Genomic DNA, 23,287 nt, shown 5'->3' with positions numbered 1-23,287 from the left:
TTCTCAAACTATTCCAAAAAAATTGAAAGGAAGGAAAACTCCCAAATTCATTCTATGAGGCCAGCACTACTCTGATACAAAAACCAGATAAAGACACCATAAAAAAAAAGAGAACTACAGGCCAGTATCTCTGATGAACAGAGATGTAAAAATCCTCAACAAAATACTAGCAAACCAAATCCAACAATAAACAATCAGGGCACCTGGGTGGCTCAGTCAGTTAAGTATCTGCCTTTGGTCTCCCTCTGCCTCCTCCCCACTGCTCATGCTTTGTCTTTCCCTGTCTCTCCAAAAATAAAATCTTAAAAAAAAATAATTCACCATGACCAAGTAGTATTTATTTCTGGGTTACAAGGTTGGTTCAATATTTGCAAATTAATCAGTATGATGCATCACATCAATAAGATAAAGGTTAAGAACCTTATGATCATTTCAATAGACGCAGAAAAAGCATTTGACAAATACAACATCCATTCATGACAAAAACTCTCAACAAAGTAGGTTTAGAGGGGACACACCTCAACATAATAAAGCCCATCTATGAAAAACACACAGCTAAAACCACCCTCAACAGGGAAAGACAGAACCATTCCCCAAGGTCAGGAACAAAACTTTTATTCAATATAGTAATACAAGTCCTAGCCACAGCAATCAGACAACTAAAAAACAAAAGGCCTCCAAACTGGTAAGGAAGAAGTAAAATTTTGATTATTTGCAGATTACATGATACTATATATTGGAAATACACAGTATACCATATACATACTATCGTAAACATACTAAACAATACAGTGTACATACTATACATATATGCATATACTACATGTATATTATACATGTTATACATACTACATATATGTATATATTACATATATATGTATATAACCAGAAAGACCACCAAAAAACTATTAGAACTGATAAACAAATTCAGTAAAATCGAAGGAGACAAAACCAATTGTATTTCTTTTTTTTATTTTTATTTTTTTAAAGATTTTATTTATTTATTTGAGAGAGAGAGAATGAGAGATAGAGAGCACAAGAGGGAAGAGGGTCAGAGGGAGAAGCAGACTCCCTGCTGAGCAGGGAGCCCGATGTGGGACTCGATCCCGGGACTCCAGGATCATGACCTGAGCCAAAGGCAGTCGCTTAACCAACTGAGCCACCCAGGCGCCCCACCAATTGTATTTCTGTACACCAATAATGAAGCAGCAGAAAAAGAAATTAAGAAAACAATCCCATTTACAATTGCACCAAAAATAATAAGACACCTAGGAGTAAACCTAACCAAAGAGGCCAAAGACCTGTACTCTGAAAACTATAGAATACTGATGAAAGAAAATGAAAATGACACAAAGAAGTGGGAAGACATTCCATGCCCATAGGCTGGAAGAACAAATACTGTTGAAATGTCTATACCACCCAAAGCAATCTACAGATTTAATGCAATCCCTATCAAAATACCAACAGTATTTTTCACAGAACTAGAATAAACAATCCAAAAATCTGTACGGAACCACAAAAGACCCCAAAGAGCCACAGCAATCTTGAAAAAGAAAGGCAAAACTGGAGATGTCACAATTCCAGAATTCAAGTTATATTACAAAGCTGTAGTGATCACAATAATATAGTACTGGCACAAAAACAGACACACAGATCAATAGAACAGAAAATCCAGAAATTAACCCACAATAATATGGTCAATTAATCTTCGACAAAGCAGGAAAGAATATCCAAGAACAAATGGTATTGGGAAAACTGGTCAGCTACATGTGAAAGAATTAAACCGGATCACTTTCTTACACCATACACAAAAATAAAATGGATTAAAGACCTAAATGCGAGACTTTAAACTATAAAAGTCCTAGAAGAGAGCACAGGCAGTAATTTCTCCAACACAAGCCATAGCAACTTTTTTCTATACAGGTCCCTTCAGGGAAGGGAAATAAAAGCAAAAATAAACTACTGGGATTGCACTGAAATAAAAAGCTTCTGCACAGTGAAAGAAGCCATCAAAACTAAAAAGTAACTTATGGAATGGGAGAAGATATCTACAAATGACATATCCAATAAAGGGCTAGTATTCGGAACATATAAAGAACTGATACAACTCAACACCCGAAAAACAAATAATCCAATTAAAAAATGGGCATAAGACATGAACAGACATTTCTCTAAAGAAGACATCAAGATAGCAAACAGACACATGAAAAGATGCTCAACATTACTGATCATCAGGGAAATGCAAATCAAAACCACAATGAGATACCATCTCACACCTGTGAGAATAGGTAAAATTACAAGATGCTATTGAGGATGTGGAGAAAAAGGAATGCTTGTTCCCTACTGGTGGGAATGCTCTGGAAAAGAGTGAAAAGTTAAAAATAGAACTACCTTATGATCCAGCAATTGCACTACTGGGTATTACCCAGAGTATACAAGAACACTCATTCGGAGGGATACATGCACCCCTATGTTTATAGCAGCATTATTTACAATGCTGAGATATGGAAGCAGCCCAAGTGCCATCGACTGGAGAATGGATAAAGATGTGCTATATAGAGACAATGGACTATTACTCAGCCATAAAAAAAAGAATGAAATCTTGCCATTTGCAACAACATGGATGGAACTAGAAAACAGAATGCTAAGTGAAATGAGTCAGAGAAAGACTAATTTATTTCACTCATACATGGAATTAAGAAACAAAACGAACAAAGGCAAAATAAAAAAGGAGACAAAATAAGACTTTTTTTTAACGATTTTATTTATTTATTTGACAGAGAAAGAGAAAGAGCAAACACAAGCAGGGGGGAGCGGCAGAGGGAGAGGGAGAAGTAGGCTCCCCACTGAGAAGGGAGCCCCACGTGGGGCTTGATCCCAGGACTCTGGGATCGTGACCTGAGCAAAAGTCAGAGGCTTAACCGACTGAGCCACCCAGGTGCTCCAAGAAACAGACTTTTAACTATGGAGAACAAACTGATGATTATCAGAGGGGAAGTGGGCAGGAGGATAGGTTAAATAAATGATGGGGATTAAGGAATACCTTTGTCATGATGACCATCAGATGATTAAAATAAAAACATTTTTAATAAATGAATAAATAAATAAAAATTAAAAAATAATCTATACCAGTATCTAGAGATGAATTTAAGAGCCAAATCAGTTAACTTTTAAATAATTTTTGAAAAAATTCTTCTACTATTTGAAACCTAGAAAATAGCCATTTTCAAGGATGCTCTTACTTATTTAAGCTAGGAACACTTTAAGAGCAAGGACATCACTATAGTTCTCCTTGTACCTGTAACCCCAAGCACAGTATACCTTGTATACCCCTTGCACACAGGAAATACTCAATAAATGTTTAGGAAGCATACATTTTTACTTACGGTCTTTATGGCCTTTCTTATAAATCACAAGAGTTTAGAAAACTGTCAAATATATCAACATGTTATGCATCAATTCCAAATTTTATGCAATGTCAAGAACATCCTGAAAATTATAAAAATTCCCTGGAAAGATGTGTCAATTAAACAATAAAAATCTCAGGGCAACTGGGTGGCTCAGTCCTTAAGCATCTGCCTTCAGCTTGAGTCATGATCCCAGGGTCCTGAGATAAAGCCCCGCATCAGGCTCCCTGCTCAGCGGGAGGCCGGCTTCTCCCTCACCCACTCCCCCTGCTTGTGTTCCCTCTCTAGCTGTCTCTCTGTCAAATAAGCAAAATCTTAAAAAAAAAAAAAAGGTCTCCTTAAGAATACAGTAATGTATAAGGTTGGGTCATTATTCAACAACTAAAGATGTACCTCAGTAACTTAGTATGATGGTACGAATTTGTTTACTCTCAAATTCAAGCTCTGTGGGCAATTCTAAGACTAACCACCCAATAAAGAACTAAGATATTAACCATGACATTATAGAGTGATATTTTTTTCAAGAAATATATACAACATTCAAATTTATATAAAAATAAAGTGCTTTCAGGGATGCTACCATGATAAAATGTGACCTTCTTACCTTCAATGGATCAAGTTCGTTCTCATAGGATTTGACAATTTCCTTTGAGGATGTTAACTGGGCTTCCTTACTAGTAATCTGGTCACGTATCTCACAAGCTTTTTCCTTATTTTGCTTCAAATATTTTAGTTCCGTTTGACATTCTTTTACTTTCTGACCTTGTGTCTGTCGTACCTGCCGAAGTGTTTCCAAGGCTTTTATGTACCTTTGGAGATATTAAATAAAAATCAAACTTCTGTCCAAGGGAATTACAGTAGATTTAAACAATGGAGTATTACATAGTTGTTAAGATGACATTTACAGAGTTATTAATAACTTAGAAAATGCTTATGATGTAATGGTAAATGAAAAAGTGACATATAAATTATCAACCAGGCCAATAAAGATGTACAGAATGAAAACAGAAAGGAAATATGCCCAGTGGTTGTTACTGGATGACAGGTAATAACTGATAACTTTTTTTACTTTTAAAAGATTTTCTCTTTTAAAAAAAGAAGCATCCAAATTGCAACCATGGCTCAATAACTTAATGGGTTTTTATAGTCTCGCTAAAGGTTACAAACCTTGTTGCTGAAAAAATCTCATCAAATTTTTGCTTCAGAGCCTTTCCTTCACTTAAAGGCCAATTAGAGTCTTCTTGGTGACAAAAAATGACATTATTTAGCACAGACCTGGAAACCCCAAGAGAACTTATCATCTCTCGGTCAATTTCTGCACACTTAGAGCTGAGACTGACCTTCTCACCATGCCTACAGAAAACAAAAATCGAGAATTTTGTTAAAAAAAAAACCAACCAAAACCCCTCCATTTGTACCTGTTTCATCATTCCTTTACACGGTACTTGTCAAAAGGAAAAAAAAAAGTCCTCTCATCCATCCCATTACAGTAGGTTCCTCATGGTAAAAAGTTTAAATGATTCAGCAGTTCAATGATGAAAAAGTATGTAAAACAGGGCAGGATAGGAAATGATGCCAGGAATTAATTTTTTTTTACATGTTTGGAATTCGAAATATAGTAACTTAAAATATTTATAGACAATAAACAGAGGAAACTATCTTCCATCCCCAGAATTTAAAAATAAGAAAAGTAAGAGACTTAAAAGAATAAAACAGGATGATCCACAGCAGACAGGCAACAGTGCCTTAAACAAAGACATCTAAAGACTGTAATGTTTAGACAGGGATTGTTCAGTAACAGACACACTGTAAACAGAGAACAAAGGCAAACTTTAGTGACGCTCACCTAAGCAAATCCAAGCAAATCTTAATCAGTAGACCTCAACTTCTAAGGTCACACTGACAAAGCAATCCAAAAGACAGAAGTGCCTTAGGGTCTTTTAAAAGGTAAGTTCCCCTCAAAAAATAAAAATAAAAAATAAATAAAAGATAAGTTCCCTACATCATTATAACTAGGGCCAGGAGCATCCCTGCCCTTGGATTCCAAGAGATCTCTCAGTATCTTTCATAAGAAGGACATATTCAACATTTTCTTTTCCTATCTTCTGTGTAGTATCTGCTAATAACTAGATTAGGTGGGCAGAAGTAGTGTCTGTATTTACTATCATTTATATATTCCAATATGTGTTTTGAAAATACTACACCGAATACACTGAGAATGTTTTGTAGGGGTATAGAATGGACACAGAATAGGAGGTTATCCCATTAGACCAGGGAAAGATGATGGTAGCTTGAACTAGAATGGTCATTGCACAGATGGAAAGAAAGACTCAAGAGACATCTAGGTTAAATCCATAGGACCTGGTAATGAGGTGTCAAGAGAGACAGGTTATTGGTTTGTGTCAGTGGATTGATGGGAGTGCCATTCACTGCAATGAGGAGCACTGCAAGAGTATCAGGTTGTGGGAGGTTTTTTAGGTGTCAAGGGGAAAGACTCATGAGTTTGGTTTTGAACTTTTTGAATCTGAGGTGTCTTTGAAAGAGCTGGTAGAACACGAGAAAGGCAGCTGCGTACATGGGTCTAGAAATAAAGGTCTGGAGACCTAAATCTCTGAGTCACCTATGAATATACAGTAATCTGAGCAATGGATATGAATGAGATTCACTAGGAAGAGAATATAGAGCAGAAATAGGAGAGGATCTAGGAGCCTGTCGAACTCCTACCTTTACTGGCTGGGGAGGATGTGGCCGTGAAGAAGAGAACAGTGTCGTGTCATGGAAGACTATTAAAGATTTTCAAGAAGTTATTAACAGCTGCCATTTACTGAATTACAGTGCACAGAACGATGGCCCTTCAAAGATACTTACATCCTAATCCCTGGAATTTGTGAATCTGTTGGGTTACATAGCAGAATAACGATGATAGATGGAGTTAAGGTTGCTTATCACCTGGACCCTAAATAGAGGAATTACCCTGGATTATTATGGTGGGTCGACACAATCACAAGGTCCTTAATTGGGAGAGGGAGGCAGAAGAGAAGGTCAGAGTGATGTACTGTGAGAACTCTGCCCACTATTGCTGGCTTTGAAGATGAAGGAGGGCCATGAGCCAAGGCATGTGGGTGGACTGTAAAAGGGCACGGAAATAGATCTTCCCTGGAGCCTCCAGAAAGAAACACCCCCCTGCCACCATCTTGATTTTAAGCCAGTGAGACCCACAACTCAGACTTATAAATTACAGAACTATAAGATAATAAATGTGTATTGTTTTAAACCACTAAGTCTGTGGTTTGTTTTGCCGTCATGGAAAACTAATACATGAGCTCTTACTACCTGTTAAGTGTTTTATATGCATTAGCTCAATCCTTAAAACATCTAAGATATATGTAGTAATAATGAATCCCTATTTTACAAATAAAAAAACACAGGCTTGCTACGAGATCTATTTTGTAAAGCAATAGCATTATCCTAATTAATGTAGTGGCCTTAGTTAGAACTGTTTCAGTAGAGGAATAAAATAGGGCTGGAGGAGGAGTGAGGAGGAGGAACAGAAATGGAGATAGTGTCAACAACTCTTCTCGAGAAGACTGGCTGGAAAGGGCAAGATGGAGACAGACAGTAATTGGCATGGAATGAAATTCAAGGGGTGTGGGAGAGACCTGAGTGTGTTTAAATGCCAAGGAAACAAACCTGCTTAAGGAGCTAGTAGCCAAAATACTGCCTCTAGCAAATAATGGGTTGTAAATGTTATTAATTAAAGGAATTACTTCATTAGTTGAACAAATAAATGAACAAGTAAAAGGGAGGGGCAAGGGGACAATTAAGTAATGTGCTCAACAAGGATAAAGCTTTGAAGCCAGGGCAGCCTAATTCCAAAATCCATACCCATTACAAAATACCTCCCTCCAACAAAGGTAACAGTCGAAAGGGACGAATTATCTCTTTCCTATTGGTATGCTTCTTATCTCACCCACTCCTACACATGATACTAGCATCTTCCATTCATTCAATCTATATTTGAGTGATTGTGCACCTTCAACTGAGCAACTGTTCATAAATTACTCAAAGGAATGTAGCATTATCACTAAATCTTTAATGGGATCATTCTATTTAACTGATAAACAGATCAAACAACAAATGTTCATAGAGGATGAAGCCATACATGTGAAGGGGCAGGGAGCACACAGGAACTCTACTTTCTGCTCAGTTTTGCTGAGAACCTAAAACTGCTCTAAAAAATAAAGTCTGTTTAAAAAAATTAACATGCTCCCCTAAAATAATGGGAAAAAACCCATTAGGTTCTTATGAACCTAAAAGACTGAAAATGAACAGATATTCAAATATAAATAAACACCTACTTTGTTCTAGTAATGACTCCTTCCAGGGTTTTAAATTCTGTCTTTTTGCTTTTCTGAGTACACACCATAGACCTCTGTACAGCTATAAGTTCTCCATTGACATCACGAAACTGCAGACGAATCTGGGCTCTAACATCTGTTTCTTGAGCAACCTTTGAAGATAAACGGAGAAAAATTATGCTACCTTAGTAAGTATCAGGACATTCGTTCTAAAAGAAAAGACACAAGAAATCTTACCAAAAATTAGAACAAAAAAAAGAAAAACTTAAACATCCAAAATGAGGGACAGTTTTACATGCTACTCAATATATAGGAGGAAAAGAATACTCTCTAATTGATCTACTAAAATTGTTTATTTTCTGTTATTCAGTAACATTAGATCAGGTATGTAGATTTTTCAAATAAATAAATTTTACCTTCTTATGAAGTGTTTTCCAACAGATTTGTAAAAACATACACAAGCTTGCAGAAAAGTAAAAATACAATATATAGAACTTTCCTCCCCTGAACCAACTGAGATTAAGTTGATTTGATGTCCTACAAAATAGGGACACTGTCAAACATAAAAATCAGGACATTTAGAGTGATGTATTACTACCATATGGTCCCCAGATTCCATTCAAGTTTTGCCGATTGTTCCAATATGCCCTTTACAACAAAAGGATTATATAGTGTATGACAGGTCAGAATTATATATTCTATTACACACTGTTCAGAATTACATATTGTTGTCATGCCTCTAGTTTCTTTCAGTCTGGGACAGTTCCTCAGATTTTCCCTTTCATGACTGATAACTTTGAAAACTATAAAACATTATTTCACAGACTATTTCCCAAAATTTGGGTTTGTCTAATATTTCCTCATGACTAGAATCAGATTATGTACCTTCGGCAGGAATACTACAGAAGTGGCGTGTGTTCCTTTCATTGCATCTTGTCGAATGGGACACAATTTCAATTTATCCCACTACTGGGATAATGGTGGTATCTGTCACACTTCTCTACCATCATTTCTTATACTTCGCTGTTAATAAATATTTGGGAGATACATTGAGACCATGTTAATATCTCATACCTCATCAAACTTTCTTCCACTAGTTTTAGCATCTATTAATGTTTCTTACCTGAATGAACTATTTCTATAGCTATTAAATAGTAATTTTCTAGTTCCATTATTTCTCCTACATTTGTTTGTTAAGATTCTACTATAAGGAAGGGTTTTGTCTTTTCCTCATTATTTATTTTCATTTAAAAAATATTACTATATAGACTCCTACATTCCTCACTTGGACTCCAATTCCCAACGAGGATGCCACAGTTAGCTTCTGTGGATGGCTTCCTCCCTCAGCTTCACCAACTGGCTTATGTACTGAATTAATTAGGGATGAAGGAAGGTGCTGAGTTTTTACCATGAATACTGAATTTATTTTATTTTGTTTTTAAAGACTTATTTATTTCAGAGAGAGCATGAGCTCAAGCACAACTGGGTGGAGAAGAGGAAGAGAATCTTCAAGCAGACTCCCCACTGAGCAAGGAGCCCACCATGGGGTTAGATCTCATGACTCATGAGATCTGGACCTGAGCAGAAACCAAGAGTCAGATGCTCAGCAGACTTAGCCACCCAGACACTTCATGAATTTAAATGTCTTTGTACTTATTGATGCTCATATGATTTTTCTCCTTTATTCTGTTAATCAGTGGCAAACTACACTGATCGGTTTTCAAATGTTAAACAAACTTGCATTCCCGAGATAAACCCAACTTATTCATGGTATATTATTTCTATCTGCATATTAATAAATTTGGTTTGTTACCATTTTCCTATGGATTTTTGCATTTTTGTTCATCAGGGGTATCCGTAGTTCTCCTGTAATGTCTTTGGTTTTGGTAGCAGGGTAATGTTAGCCTCATAAAATGAGTTGGGATGTATTTCCTCTGCCTCTCTTTTCAGAGTTTGTGTAGAATTCACATTATTTCTTCCTAAAATGTTTGGTAGAATTCAGGGAAATCATCAGGTCCTGAAGTTCTCATCATGAGGTTTTTAACTGTTAATTTCTTCAGTAGGGATATTTTTTTGGGGGGTGACCTTTAGTAGTTGGTGTCCTTAATAGAATTTGTCCATTTCATCTAAGTTGAATGTATTGGCATAGTTGCTAACAATATTGTCTTATTACCTATATAATGCCTGTAGGATCTGTAGTTACGTTGCCTCATTTACTCTGAATATTGATAATTTCTGTCTTTTTCATGATCATGCTGCTTAGAGGTTTATTAATTTCACAGACTTTTTTTTTTTTTAGGATTTTTGTTGTTTAATTTTGAAAAAAATCTCAAACTTACAGAAGTGTTTCACATATAGTACAAAAACTCCCCCTTTGAACTATTTGAGGAGTTGCTGACATGATACCTTTTAACCTTCAAATGCTTTAACATGTCATATTTCCAAGAAAAAAAAGAAAATTTTCCCCCATGATCACAGCACCGACCTTAAAATCGGGAGATTTACATCAATACAGGGGTTTCTATTTCATCCTCCAGCTCCATTCAGATTTCACCAATTGTCACAATAATGTCCTTTATAGCAAAAAGATACAGTTTAGAATCACACAGGGCTTGTGTCCTTAATTATATCCATTTGGAATGCTACCATGGTCACTTTTTTTTAAAGAAAAAAACAGAAGGTTTCACTGTTTTTCTCTGTTGTCTTTGTATTCTATTGCACTTATTTTTGCTCTTATCTTTATTTAATTTCTCCCCTTTGCCTATTTTGAGTTTAATTAGCTTGTCTTTTTCAAGCTTCTTAAGATGCAAGCTCTCAGGTCATTAATTTCAGATATTTTTTCTTCTCTAACACTTGATTCTATAAATTTTTTTTTTATGTCACCATGCAGTACATCATTAGTTTTTGATGTAGTGCTCCATGATTCATTGTTTGCGTATAACATGGTACTCCATGCAATACATGCCCTCCTTAATACCGATCACCGGGCTAACCCATCCCCCACCCTCCTCCCCTCTAGAACCCTCAGTTTGTTTCCTGGAGTCCATAGTCTCTCATGGTTCATCTCTCCCCCCTTCATTTTTCCCTTGCTTCTCCTAATGTCCTCCATGCTGTTCCTTATGTTCCACAATAAGTGAAACCATATAATTGATTTTCTCTTCTTGACTTATTTCATTTAGCATAATCCCCTCCAGTCCCATCCATGTTGATGCAAAAGTTGGGTATTCATCCTTTCTGATGGCTGAGTCATATTCCACTGTATATATGGACCACATCTTCTTTATCCATTCGTCTGTTGAAAGGCATCTTGGCTCCTGCCACAGTTGGGCTATTGTGGACATTGCTGCTGTGGACACTGGGGTGCATATGGCCCTTCTTTTCACTACACCTGTGTTTCTGGGGTAAATACCCAGTAGCGCAATTGCTAGGTCAAAGGGTAGCTCTATTTTTAATTTTTTGAGGAACCTCCACACTGTTTTCCAAAGTAGCTGTACCAACTTGCATTCCCACCAACAGTGTAAGAGGGTTCCCCTTTCTCCACAACCTCTCCGACATTTGTTCTTTCTTGCCTTGTCAACTTTTGCCATTCTAACTGGTGTAAGGTGGTATTTCAATGTGGTTTTGAAGTGAATTTCCCTGATGGCTAATGATGATGAACATTTTTTCATGTGTCTGTTAGCCATCTGTATGTCTTCTTTGGAGAAGTGTCTGTTCATGTCTTCTGCCCATTTTTTTTTATGTTAGTCACCATACATTACATCATTAGTTTTTGATGTAGTGTTCCATGACTCATTGTTTGCGTGTAACACCCAGTGCTCCATGCAGTACGTGCCCTCTTTAACCCATCCCCCCACCCCTCTCCCCTCTAGAACCCTCAGTTTGTTTCTCAGAGTCCATAGTCTCTCATGGTTCGTCTCCCCTCCGATTCCCCCCCCTTCATTTTTCCCTTCCTGCTATCTTTTTTTTTTTTTTAACATATAATGTATTATTTGTTTCAGAGGTATAGGTCTGTGATTCAACAGTCTTACACGATTCACAGTGCTCACCATAGCACATACCCTCCCCAATGTCTATTTTTGACTTACTTGTTTTTGGGGTGTTGAGTTTATGAGAAGTTTTTTACAGATCTTGGATATCTGCCCTTTGTCTGTAGTGTCATTTGCAAGTATCTTCTCTCATTCTGTGGGTTGCCTCTTTGTTTTGTTGACTGTTTCCTTTGCTGTGCAGAAGCTTTTTATCTTGATAAAGTCCCGAAAGTTCATTTTCGCTTTTGTTTTCTTTGCCTTTGGAGCCATGTCTTGAAAGAAGTTGCTGTGGCCAATGTCGAAGAGGTTACTGCCTATGTTCTCCTCTAGGACTCTATAAATTTCTAAGCATTATTTAGCTACATCCCATAAATTCTTCTAAGTTATGCTTTTATTTGAAGTATTTTCTAATTTCCCTTGTGCTCTTTTAAATCCATGGGTTATTTAGAAGTGTGCTACTTGAGATTTTCTAGTTAGTTTTGTTACTGATTTCTAGTTTAATTCTGGTGTAGCCAGAGAACACACTCTGTATGACTTCAATCCTTATAACTTTTTTACACTTGTTTATGGTCCAGAATATTTGTGAATGTTCCATGTGTGCTTGAAAATAATGTATGTTCTGCTGTTCACTGGTGGAATGTCCTATAAATGTCAATTAGGTTAATTTGGTTAATAGTGCTAAAATTTTCCATATCCTTACTGATATTTTGCCTCCTTTTCCTGTTTTTCTACTGGGAAGGGTGCTGAGATCCACAACTACAGTCGTACAGTTGTTTATTTCTCCTTTCGGTTCCATAGATTTTTGTTATCTTCTATATTGAAGCTTTACATTTAGAATTGCTCTATCTTCTTGGTGAACTGACCCTTTTATGATCATAAAATGTCTTTTTATCCCACTAATATTACTGGTTCTGAAATATACTGTCTGATATTAATAGAGCCACTTCAGTTTTCTTATTAGTTGGCATATTTTAGTATTTTTTCCCCATCTGTTTACTTTTAACCTATCTGCACTGTATTTAAAAACACTGTTACTCCTTTTGCTTTATTTGGGTCTTTTATCTTGCATTTTTCTCAGTATGCTTATGTTTTCCTTTACAACTTTATACACATTTATAAGATTTGTAATAATGTTTTAAGGCTGTCTGATAATTCTATCATCTCTTTCATTTTGGATCTGATTCTATGACTTAATTTTCTCCTGTTTATGGGTTCCCTGTTTCTTTGCATGGCTGCTAATTTTCTACCGTGCATTTTATATTGTTGAATAAAGAATTTTGTTTTACTCCTTTAATGAGTATTGAACTTTGTGCAGGCATGCAGCTGAGTTTCTTAAGGTTTGATCCTTATGAACCTTTGTTTTTAAAGATTGTAAAGGGGATCTAGAGCAACCTTTACTCTGAGACTAATTTAGTATCATTTTCCCTTAACCTTAAGAAACTCCTTTAACATTTCTTGTGGCACAAGGGTGCTGAAGAACAAGTAACTGTCATTTCTAAAAAAAAATCTGAAAATGTACTCCATTTCATCTTTATTTTTTGAAGGATATTTCTGCTAGATATAGAATTTTAAGCTGAATTTTATTCTCCACCACTTTGAAGCTATCACCTCATTACCTCCTGGCTTGGATGGTTTTTGATGACAAGTGGAGTTGTCATTATTTTTCTCTTCTGCATAATGTTTTACTTTTCCCTCAGTCTGCTAAAATCTTCTTTTTATCTTTGGTTTTCAGTAGTTTGAATATAATACACAACATAAATGTGTTTACACTATTTGTAATGTGTTGAGATTCTTGGGTCTTTTTTCATTTTCTCTGTTGGGATTGTTCTCTACACATATGGCCACGTTTTCCTTTAAATTGTTGAACTTACGTATCCTTGTCTGCTAATTCCAAAATCTGTTACCTCTAGATCTGTTTCTACACATTTTTTTCCTCCCAGTTATGGATCACATTTGCTTCTTCACATATCCACTAATTTTTTTTTATTACATCTTAGACTCTCAGACACTGTAGATGCTACACTGAGAGTTTGGACTGTGTCAACTTCCTTTAAAAAGTGCTGAAGTTTGTTTTAGCAAGCAGTTAATTTATTGGAAACACACCTTGATTCTGTCAAAGCTTATTTTAGATTTGTTAGGATGGCCTTTCTGAGGTCTCAAAAGAACACTAGGGTTCCAGAAGGCCTCCCTACTACTCTGGCCTATCAAAACTCAAACGTCACCCAGCAGTGTGTAATCTCTATAATATCCATTCAGCTCATAGTCTCACTCCTCTACCCCAGTAGTTGTTCTCTGCTAGCCCTCCCTGAATGCTGTCCTGGACACATGCAGCTTAGCATCTAGCCAAAGATTCAATAGCCCCTTACGCTGATTTCTGGTGCCCATCTCTGCAAAGCAATCCCACTCCTGTATCTTTCCTATAATCTTCAGCCACCTCAGTAAACCCACACTTCTACCTTTGTTTCATCTACCTAGCAATATCACTATTCTCTGTTGGGTTCTAATTCCATGTGTAGAAAGCTAGAATGAATGCATAGTCACATCACATATTTCTCTATTCTCAAGATCACAGCCCTGCAGCATCTGTTGTCCAATACCTAAAAACAGTTGCTTCAATTATTTGTTCCAGTTTTATAGTTGTTTATCTTGGAAACAAAAGTATAATACTTATTACTCTACTGTAACCAAAACACAAGTCCTGAAGCCTGCCTTTTTTTTTTTTTTTTCTGAATCACAGACTATCTTTTCTTGGCCTTTTAATAACTTTTTGTCATAAACCTAACTTTGATATTAATTCATCAAATCATTCAAAAATGGTTAAGCACAAATTTATTAAGCACTTATAACTTCCATGTGTTGTTTTGGTTTGAAAACGAAGGACATTTTTTCCTGTGAAGTATGGAAGACAGGTTAAATAGAAGAGTAGAAGATGTGTTAAACATCACCTTAAGAGATGTACAGGATGCTTTGGGAACACAAAGCAGGCGCATCTAATCTACCTAGGGGAGTTCTGGGAAGGTTTCCTAAAGGAAGTGAATGTTTAAACTGAGAACTGCCAGATGGGCAGGAGTTAGGCAGATGAAAAGATCTGAGTCACTGAACAGTTAATTTCAGAAAGTATGGTGCAGAAAGTAGGGGAAAGGGGAGGAAAGACAGGAAATGGCTCCAGTAATTAAGAGCCTTCTGAAACATGTTAAGGGCTTTGGACGTAAGGCAATGGAAAGTCACTGAGGGGTTTAATCCAGGAGAAATGCATGTAGTAGATACGCATTTTAGACGAATCATTTAGCCTTCAGGATAAACAAACTGCCCCAAGGCAAGACAGGAGGTAGGGAGTAATCCAGGAGAAACGGGAAGACAGCCTCCATAAGAGCTTCAGCACTGAGGTTGGAGTTGAGGGAGAAGTCGCTGGACTGGCTGCTCAGAAGGTGCAGGACTCAAAATTAATATATAGAAATCCGCTGCATTTCTATACATTAATAACAAAGTAGCAGAAAGAAAAATTAAGAAAACAATCCCATTTACAGTTGCACCAAAGAGAATAAAATGCCCAGGAATAAAGTTAACGAAGGAGGAGAAAGACCTATACTCTAAAAACTATAACACAATGATCAAAGAAACCGAAGATGACACAAATAAATGGAAAGATATGCCATGCTCATGGATTGGAAAAATACTGTTAAAATGTCCATACTACCCAAAGCAATCTAAAGATTCAATGCAATCCCTATCAAAATACCAACAGCATTTTTCACAGAACTAGAACAAGTAGCCCTAAAATTTGTATGGAATCACACACAGAAGACCCTGAAAAGCCAAAGCAATCTTGGAAAGAACAAAGCTGAAGGTATCACAACCCCAAATTTCAAGAAATACTACAAAGCTGTAGTAATCAAACAGGATGATACTGCACAAAAACAGACACACAGATCAAGAGAACAGAATAGAAAGCCCAGAAATAAACCCATGCTTATATGGTCAATTAATCTACAACAGAAGAGAAAGGAATATACAATAGGGAAAAAACAGTTTCATCCATAAATGGTGATAGGAAAACTGGACAGTTACATGTGAAGCAATGAAACTGGACCACTTACTTTAACCATACACAAAAATAAACTCAAAATGGATTAAAGACCTAAATGTGAGACGTGAAAGCATAAAACCCCTAAAAGAAAACATGGTAATCTTGAGGACATCAGCCCTAGCAACATATTTATGAATATGTCTCTCCTCAGGTAACGGAAAGAAAAGCAAAAAATAAACTAATGGGATTATATCGAAATAAAAAGCTTTTGTACAGCCAAGTAAACCATCAAAAGAACAAAAAGGCAACCTAGTGAATGGGAGACAATATTTCCAAATGGTATATCTGGTAAGAGGTTAGTATCTAAAATATATCCAAAAAACTCATACAACACCAAAACCCCCAAATAATCGGATTAAAAAGAGGCGGAGCACCCGAGTAGACAGATATTTTCCCAAAGACATACAGATGGCCAAAAGACACATGAAAAAATGCTCGACATTACTCATCATCAGGGAAATGCAAATCAAAACCACAAAGGGACACCACTTCACTCCACTCCAAATGGTTAGTATCAAAAAGGCAAGAATAAGTGTGGGCGAGGATGTGGAGAAAAGAGAACCCTCGTGCACTGTTTGGTAGAAATGTAAATTGGTGCAACCGTTGTGGAAAAAAGTATGGAGGTTCCTTAAATACTAAAAACAGAAATATTATATGATGTAGTAATTCCACTAGCGGGTATTTACCCCCCAAAAAATGAGAACATAATTTGAAAAGATAATAATGCACAGCTATGTTTATTGCAGCATTATTTACAAAAGCCAAGATATGAAAGCAATCAAAGCGTGCATCTATAGATGAACAGATAAAGATGGGGTATATACATATGATGGAATATTACTCTGCCATAAAAAAGAATGACATCTTGCCATCTGTGGCGACATGAATAGATCTAGAGAGTATTACGTGAAAGTCAGAAAAAACAAATACTGTATGATTTCACTTATATGTGAAATCTAAAAAACAAGACAAATAATAAAAAAACCAGAAGCAGACTCATATATATGGAGAACTGATGGTGGCCAGAGGGTAGGGAGGTAGGGGAATGGGTGAAATAGATGAAGAGGATTAAGAGGTACAAACTTCCAGAATAAGTAAGTCAGAGATGAAAAGCACAGCATAGAGAGTGAGGTCAATAATACTGCAATAACATTTTAGGGTGATGACAGATGTTAACGACAGTTATAGTGCTGAGCATTGCACAACTTACAGAACTACTGAATGACTACATTGTGCACCTGAAACTAATATAACACTGTAACAACTATACTTAAACTGTAGAACTTAAAAAAAACAACATACAACTTAAACGGAAAAAAGGAGCTGCCTCTTGGGAGAGAGATGTGTCAGTGAGGAATTGACAAGACGTTGATACTCAGCTTTGAAAGCCCAGGGACTTGATGCTATCATTTCAACTCAAGGAAAGTAGTTGCTGAGGTCTTAATCCAAAGTAGTTAAAGGAATTATGCATCTATGTACTAAAAAGTGAGTTAAGTTTTTTAAACATGCCCTACCAGCAGGTCAAATAAACATTCATTCTCCTTGGCATCTACTTTTCTAGGACTTAGCTACCAGTCAAGTATTAAATTAGTAAGGAGAATTTAAGCAAAGGGTATCTTGTAGCGTTTCACGATATTGTTGGCGAGCATACTGAGGAAGAGTTTCTTCAAAAGGAGTAATTCAGAGGATACTGGGTGGCTCAGTCGGTTACAGCGTCTGTCTTCGGCTCAGGTCATGATCCCAGAGTCCTGGGATCCAGTCCCACATCGGGGTCCCTGCTCAGTGGGGAGCCTGCTTCTCCCTCTGCCTGCCGCTCCCCCTGCTTGTGCTTGCGCGCACTCTCTCCCCACCCCGTCTCTGACCAATAAATAAAATCTTTAAAAAAAAAAAGGAGTAATTTAGATTTTTTAAGGCAAATAAATACTACACTTTAGAACAATTTCTATCCAAAAGAATAAAATAAAACAATTTAGCCCTTCCCTTTCCAAACAATCTAGTTGGAAAACCGTAAGATAGGGTAGAAGAAGGTATGTATTCATGCTGGCTGAAGGTTGGGAGACATGGCAACTCAGCCTAGAGCAAGATGACTGCATAGGCTGAGAAGGGTGTCCCCATGGGCAGACAGCTTGCCACAGGGTTTCAATAGTCCAAGGATGTCAGAGTTCAAACAGGACAAAAAGGGCATCCATGAGTAGGGATAAGCCAGCTCAAGGGGAAGGTGTCCACACTGGGGGAAAACAATGTGGGAATTCAGAGCCTGACAATGTTAAGGAGGGAATCCACAAGAAGGCAAGTGTGCTGGGATAATTCAGATTCCAGATGAGAGAGGACATCCCCATAAGAGTCCACCTAAAGATTATCAGAGATTGAGAAGGGTAAGATATCCATTGGGAGGAATGGGGAGGTTATCTAGCATGGGAAGTCAAAGCAGGATGGGAAACCATCCATGTGTGGGGACCAGCATGAGGAGTTAGAGCCCAAGCAAGGTGAGGAGGGCTTTTACATGGGGTAGCATCAGTCCAGCATGGGGTGTTGGGAGCTCTACTACAGTGATGGGAGATTCATTACAAACATGGGGATTGATCAAATAAGTAAATATATTAAGAATATAGTCAATTCCTTGCTTCTCACTGTCTTCACTCTATTTACCAGGCAATGCGTTAAATGCTACTTTCCAATTTACTCATCCCTTGGTGAAATCCAATTTTCCAACTTGCTCTGTGCTTACCATTGAGCCGCTGAACTAGACAGAAGAAACACAACCATGATGACTGGTCTTACAAACTTTCACCCACAAACCTCAAGTGACCCAATGACACCATCATGTAACCCTATAATACTTCCCTAAATCAACTTACCTCTGAGCTAAAAACTATCTTACACTTTTTCAAGCCTCTATAAACCCCTTCTCCCACACTCAGCCAACAATTTCACTTCTTTTTTCCACTGAGAATATAGAAACAATCCAAAGACAACTGATTTATTCTCTCACCTCTAAGTTTAACAATTATATACTGTGCCTGCCATCCTCTTACAATAGATAAACAGCTTGTACTTCTATTAACTCCTTCAGTCAAGCAATGGATCCTATCTCTTCTTGCCTACTCCAGGATTTAACTCTACAATTATCCCTTCTCCTGCATCCATTTTTTCCCTCTGTCCAGGGTCATTTCTATCAGTCTAGAAATGCTCTAGCCCATATATTTGCTTTATCCCATATTTATCCCACATGAGTTAAATCCTATAGTGCTTAAAAACACATATATGGGAGCGATATGTGACAAAGAAACAGCTGTAGAAATAAGCATCTGGTTAATTTTAATACAATATCAACCAGAAGCGAAACAAAGCTGATGAGATGCAGACAACAGAGTTGAGCTTCTGAGGGCTCAGGTCAACTGAGGAGATGTGAATGAGGTCAGAGAATGAATGGGAAGGACTGAGGTAGTCACAAGTTTGAAACAAGTAGAGAGAAAGGGGGCAGGTAGGCAAATGGAGCAATATGGAAGTCAAAGTTCCTAAGAAGAGAGAAACAACTGAAGACAGGTAAGAAAGACTGGTGAGGAGCAGCCCAAAAACTCCGGTGTTTAAGACAAGGTAACAGTATTAGGTGCAGGGACAAGTTAAAGCAAGGAAAAGAAAAGACAAGAGAAGCTAAATATATAAGAGGAACTGAAATGATGAGAAGAACATAGGATGGGAAAATTGAGGGGACGTGGGCAATTCAGGTGAGGGGAATGATTCCCTCCGTAACAGCAGGTATGAATGACTCCAGAGAGAAGAGCTGATGAACAAAACAGTATGGGTGGGAGCTCAGAACTGGGAAATGGGAGCAGCCGAAAAGCGGGTAGCGAGGAAAACGAAACGACCAACGCCAGAAGAATCAGGGGGAGCACATGAGCAGACAGCTGAGAAAAACAGCTCTAGAAAGACAAAAGCATTTGGAAGGGGAATGGGTGACTGACAGACTGAGATTGTCAGAGATGCTAGATCATCAATCAACACAGAAACATCCAGAAGAACAACAAAAATATGTAAGACACAACAAAACAAGAACAATAGTCAACAAAACTCTCCTTGATCCTGCCAACATTTTCAGCTACTTCCTTCTTTCCACTCAAAGCAAAATCATAAAACAATTGTTTCACTTTATCTCCTGTTTTTCCACATTACTGAAACTGTTTTTTGTCAAGATGACCAATGGCCTCCACGTAGCCCAACCTTCCTGACTTGAGCTAACATATTTGACACAGCTGACGTCTCTTAATTTCTTGTTAACACTTCATCCTCTTGTCTTCCAAGACCCACCACTCTCCCAGTTTTCCCTACTTTACCACTTAATTCTTTTAGCATCTTTTGCAGGTGCCTCCTCCTTGTCCCTATTTCTACATGTTAATGTGCTCTAGGTTAAGATTTTCCATCTCGGACACCTGGGTGGCTCAGTTGGTTAAGCGTCTGCCTTCGGCTCAGGTCATGATCCCAGGGTCCTGGCATGGAGTCCCGCATCGGGCTCCCTGCTCCGTGGGGAGCCTGCTTCTCCCTCTGCCTGCCGCTCCCCTGCTTGTGCTCTCTCGCTGTCTCTCAAATAAATAACATCTTAAAAAAAAAAAAATCTCCCATCTCTTCTCTATATGCACTCCTTATGTGAGCCCATCTGGCTTTAAAATTACAGATAACTAACTGTATACATCAATGATGCCTAATTTTCTTTCTCTAGCTCGAAACTCTCCCCTGGACATACTTCTATTTGCCTACTGGACATTTTGGATATCTAACACACACCCCAGATTCACACGTTTAAACCAGAGCCACCCAAATTTCCTTTTCCAGAGTTTCCTCATTGTGATACACAGCGACACTACTTGATTTGATTTTTCAGGTCAAAAAACTTGAAGTTATGTTTGATGCTTCTACTTCTCTTATACACCATTACTCAAATCATCAACTCATGTGTTGGTACTACCTTTAAAATGCATCCCAAATCCAAGCATTTCTCAGCATTTCTACCATTACCACCTTATTCAAAACACCAATATATCTCACCTGGATTATCACAAAATCTCCTTTATTAGTCTCTACCCTTACCACCTACAAATAGTCTTCTCTCAGCTGCCAGACTGATTGCTTTAAAATACACACCATGTGCTTCTCCTACACTATTTCTTCCAAAAGATTCCTGTTTAAATGAGAACAGAACCCAAAGGCTTGCAGAACGTAGTCCTAGCTCTCCGATTTAATTTTCTACGAGTCATCTCCTCACCATTTTGCTCCTCCTTGTGATTCCTTGAACACATCAAGCATGCACCTACTTAAGGGACTTTGCCCTTAGTATTAACACTAACTGGAATGTTAGTCCCAGACTGTGAACAACTCATTCCCTCTAGAATGAATGAATTTAAAAGGTGACTCCGATTGCTGTGTGGAAAAGAGAACTTTGAGAGTGAGGGCAGGAAAACCAGTTTGGAGACTATCAGAATAACTCAAAAGGAACAGGAAGGTGGCTTAGACTGGGAAAGGATCAGTGAAGATGGAATAAAGGGACAAGTGCTCGCTTCGGCAGCACGTATACTAAAACTGGAATAAAGGGACAAATTCTAGACATATTTTAGTGCAATGGCTGAGCCTTACCCTGGGAGAACCACCTTCACGATCATGGTATCTCCCTTGCCAGGTAAGTATCCATGGACATACTTGAAAAGACTAACTACCAACTGCTTATCAACTGGCAACAGGGGGAGATAAAGCAATCAATCAAAGGATAACACACAGGTTTTGGCAGGTTACTGGTGTAACCCTCCCTTCCCCCTCTCACCTCAGATGCTCTGAGTCCTCAGCAGGAGGGGCTGCTGGGGAGCCTCCATACACTTGTCCCCATCTTGTGTTTTCACACTGGAATCCTGGGTCTGAAGGGAGGTGGGGGGGAACCCATTGGCTTTTTTTTTAATTTTAATAATTTTTTTTTATTAGCAGCTCCATTTCCAGAACATGATGGCTGTTACCCAAAGAAAATAAAATGTGTGGATGGTGATACCCTTTATTAAACCGGAGAGTATGGAGGTAGTACCAGACTTGAGACCGTGAGAGGAATAGGGGGAACAGGGAACCATGAGTTCTGTTTTGAACATGTTAAAGAGATGCCCATTAACTATCCAAACAAACAGCTGGACATATATACCTAAAGTTTAGGAAAGAAGTTCGGGCTAAATATATAAACCAAGAATAATATGCACATAACCACTACTTAAAGCCGTAAGAATGAATGAAATCACCCAAGAAGAGTAAGGCAAAAATAGACTCAGTAAAGGAGACTAAAATCTGGCCAGTGAAAAAGGCGGCCTGAGATAATGGTGCTATGGAAGCCAAGAGCAATGTTTTTTTAAAACGGAATAAGAAGCTGTATCAAATCTTCTGAGAAGTTACTGAGAATTACAAAATGACCACTTTATCTGGCAACATGAAGATTACTGGCAGCCTTACAACAGCAACTTTGGTGAGGGGGAAAAAAGAAAATCTGAACACAGCAGGCTGGGGACAAATGGGAAGCAATAAAACGAAGACGATGAGTACATACAACTCTTGTGAACTGAGCTATAAGCCTGAACGGAGGTAGTAGCCAGAGGGTGATCTGGAGTAAAGGGAGAGTTTTTTTTGTTTGTAGACTAGAGCTACCAAAGCATGCTGATATAAATGATCCTATAAAGAGGGAGAAACGGCTAATACAGAAGAAGGTAACTGAAAAGCAAAACACTTGCATTGACAAAAGGGACTGATTGGTTCTAGCCTCCAACAACAGCTGGTTGCTTTTGGATAAAAGAGAAAACAATTTACCCTTAATACAAAAGAAAAAAACAGTATCGGTACAAATGAAGAGTAGTTTGGAAGATTTGAAGATTGGAAAATGAGGTACTTTTTATCCGATTCCTAATTTTTCAATAAATTACAAGGCAAGATCATCAACTGAACAGATTGTAGGTTTAAGGAAACAAGGCATGAAATAGTCATTGCACAGAGGGCTCAATGTACTAAATGATTTTACTATCTCTAAAAGAAAAGTTTGTAAATATTTTCACAATTACAGTTACCTTTAGTCATATAAAAGTGGGAACACCTTAAATGACCACCAATAGGGGGTCAACTGAATAAACTATAGAATATAAACTCAGTGGATTAGTGATTTTAGTAATTAAAACCAGTGAAATAAAAGTGTGCGTATATATTAACATATGTGTAGTATGCCACTAAAAATCTGATTCACACAATACTATAAAATGCTCCCGGTGTTTTGAAATATTTACATTTGAATGTATTTATATCCACACAGAAGTATGTTTTTATAAACACAGAAAAAAGCCTGAGAAATATACAACAAACTATTAAGGAGGACTGGTGGGTAACTGAGAGAAGCACATG

At 37.6% G+C, this 23,287-nt stretch overlaps 1 protein-coding gene across 6 annotated transcripts in view; it reads right to left on the bottom strand.

The window, feature by feature from the left end:
* Positions 1-23,287, bottom strand: part of RAD50 (RAD50 double strand break repair protein) — a 142,160-nt gene that overhangs the window by 63,709 nt on the left and 55,164 nt on the right. For 5 of the 6 annotated variants that reach the window (XM_073878644.1, XM_073878645.1, XM_073878647.1 and 2 more), the window contains 3 exons: positions 7,766-7,917; positions 4,575-4,760; positions 4,012-4,216 (listed from right to left, as the gene is read on the bottom strand). In XM_073878644.1, coding sequence (XP_073734745.1) covers positions 4,012-4,216; positions 4,575-4,760; positions 7,766-7,917 — 543 coding nt within the window. Of the gene's footprint in view, positions 1-4,011; positions 4,217-4,574; positions 4,761-7,765; positions 7,918-8,650; positions 8,758-23,287 lie in introns of those variants that run through there. The other variant, XM_025860844.2, reaches the window with a different exon arrangement.

This window comes from Callorhinus ursinus, unplaced genomic scaffold, assembly GCF_003265705.2.
Source record: "Callorhinus ursinus isolate GAN/ISIS: 27379988/994484 unplaced genomic scaffold, GSC_fseal_2.0 scaffold30, whole genome shotgun sequence".
Taxonomy (NCBI): Eukaryota; Metazoa; Chordata; class Mammalia; order Carnivora; family Otariidae; genus Callorhinus; species Callorhinus ursinus.
Note: the sequence above shows the minus strand (reverse complement) of the source record. Positions and strands in the feature narration are given on the sequence as shown.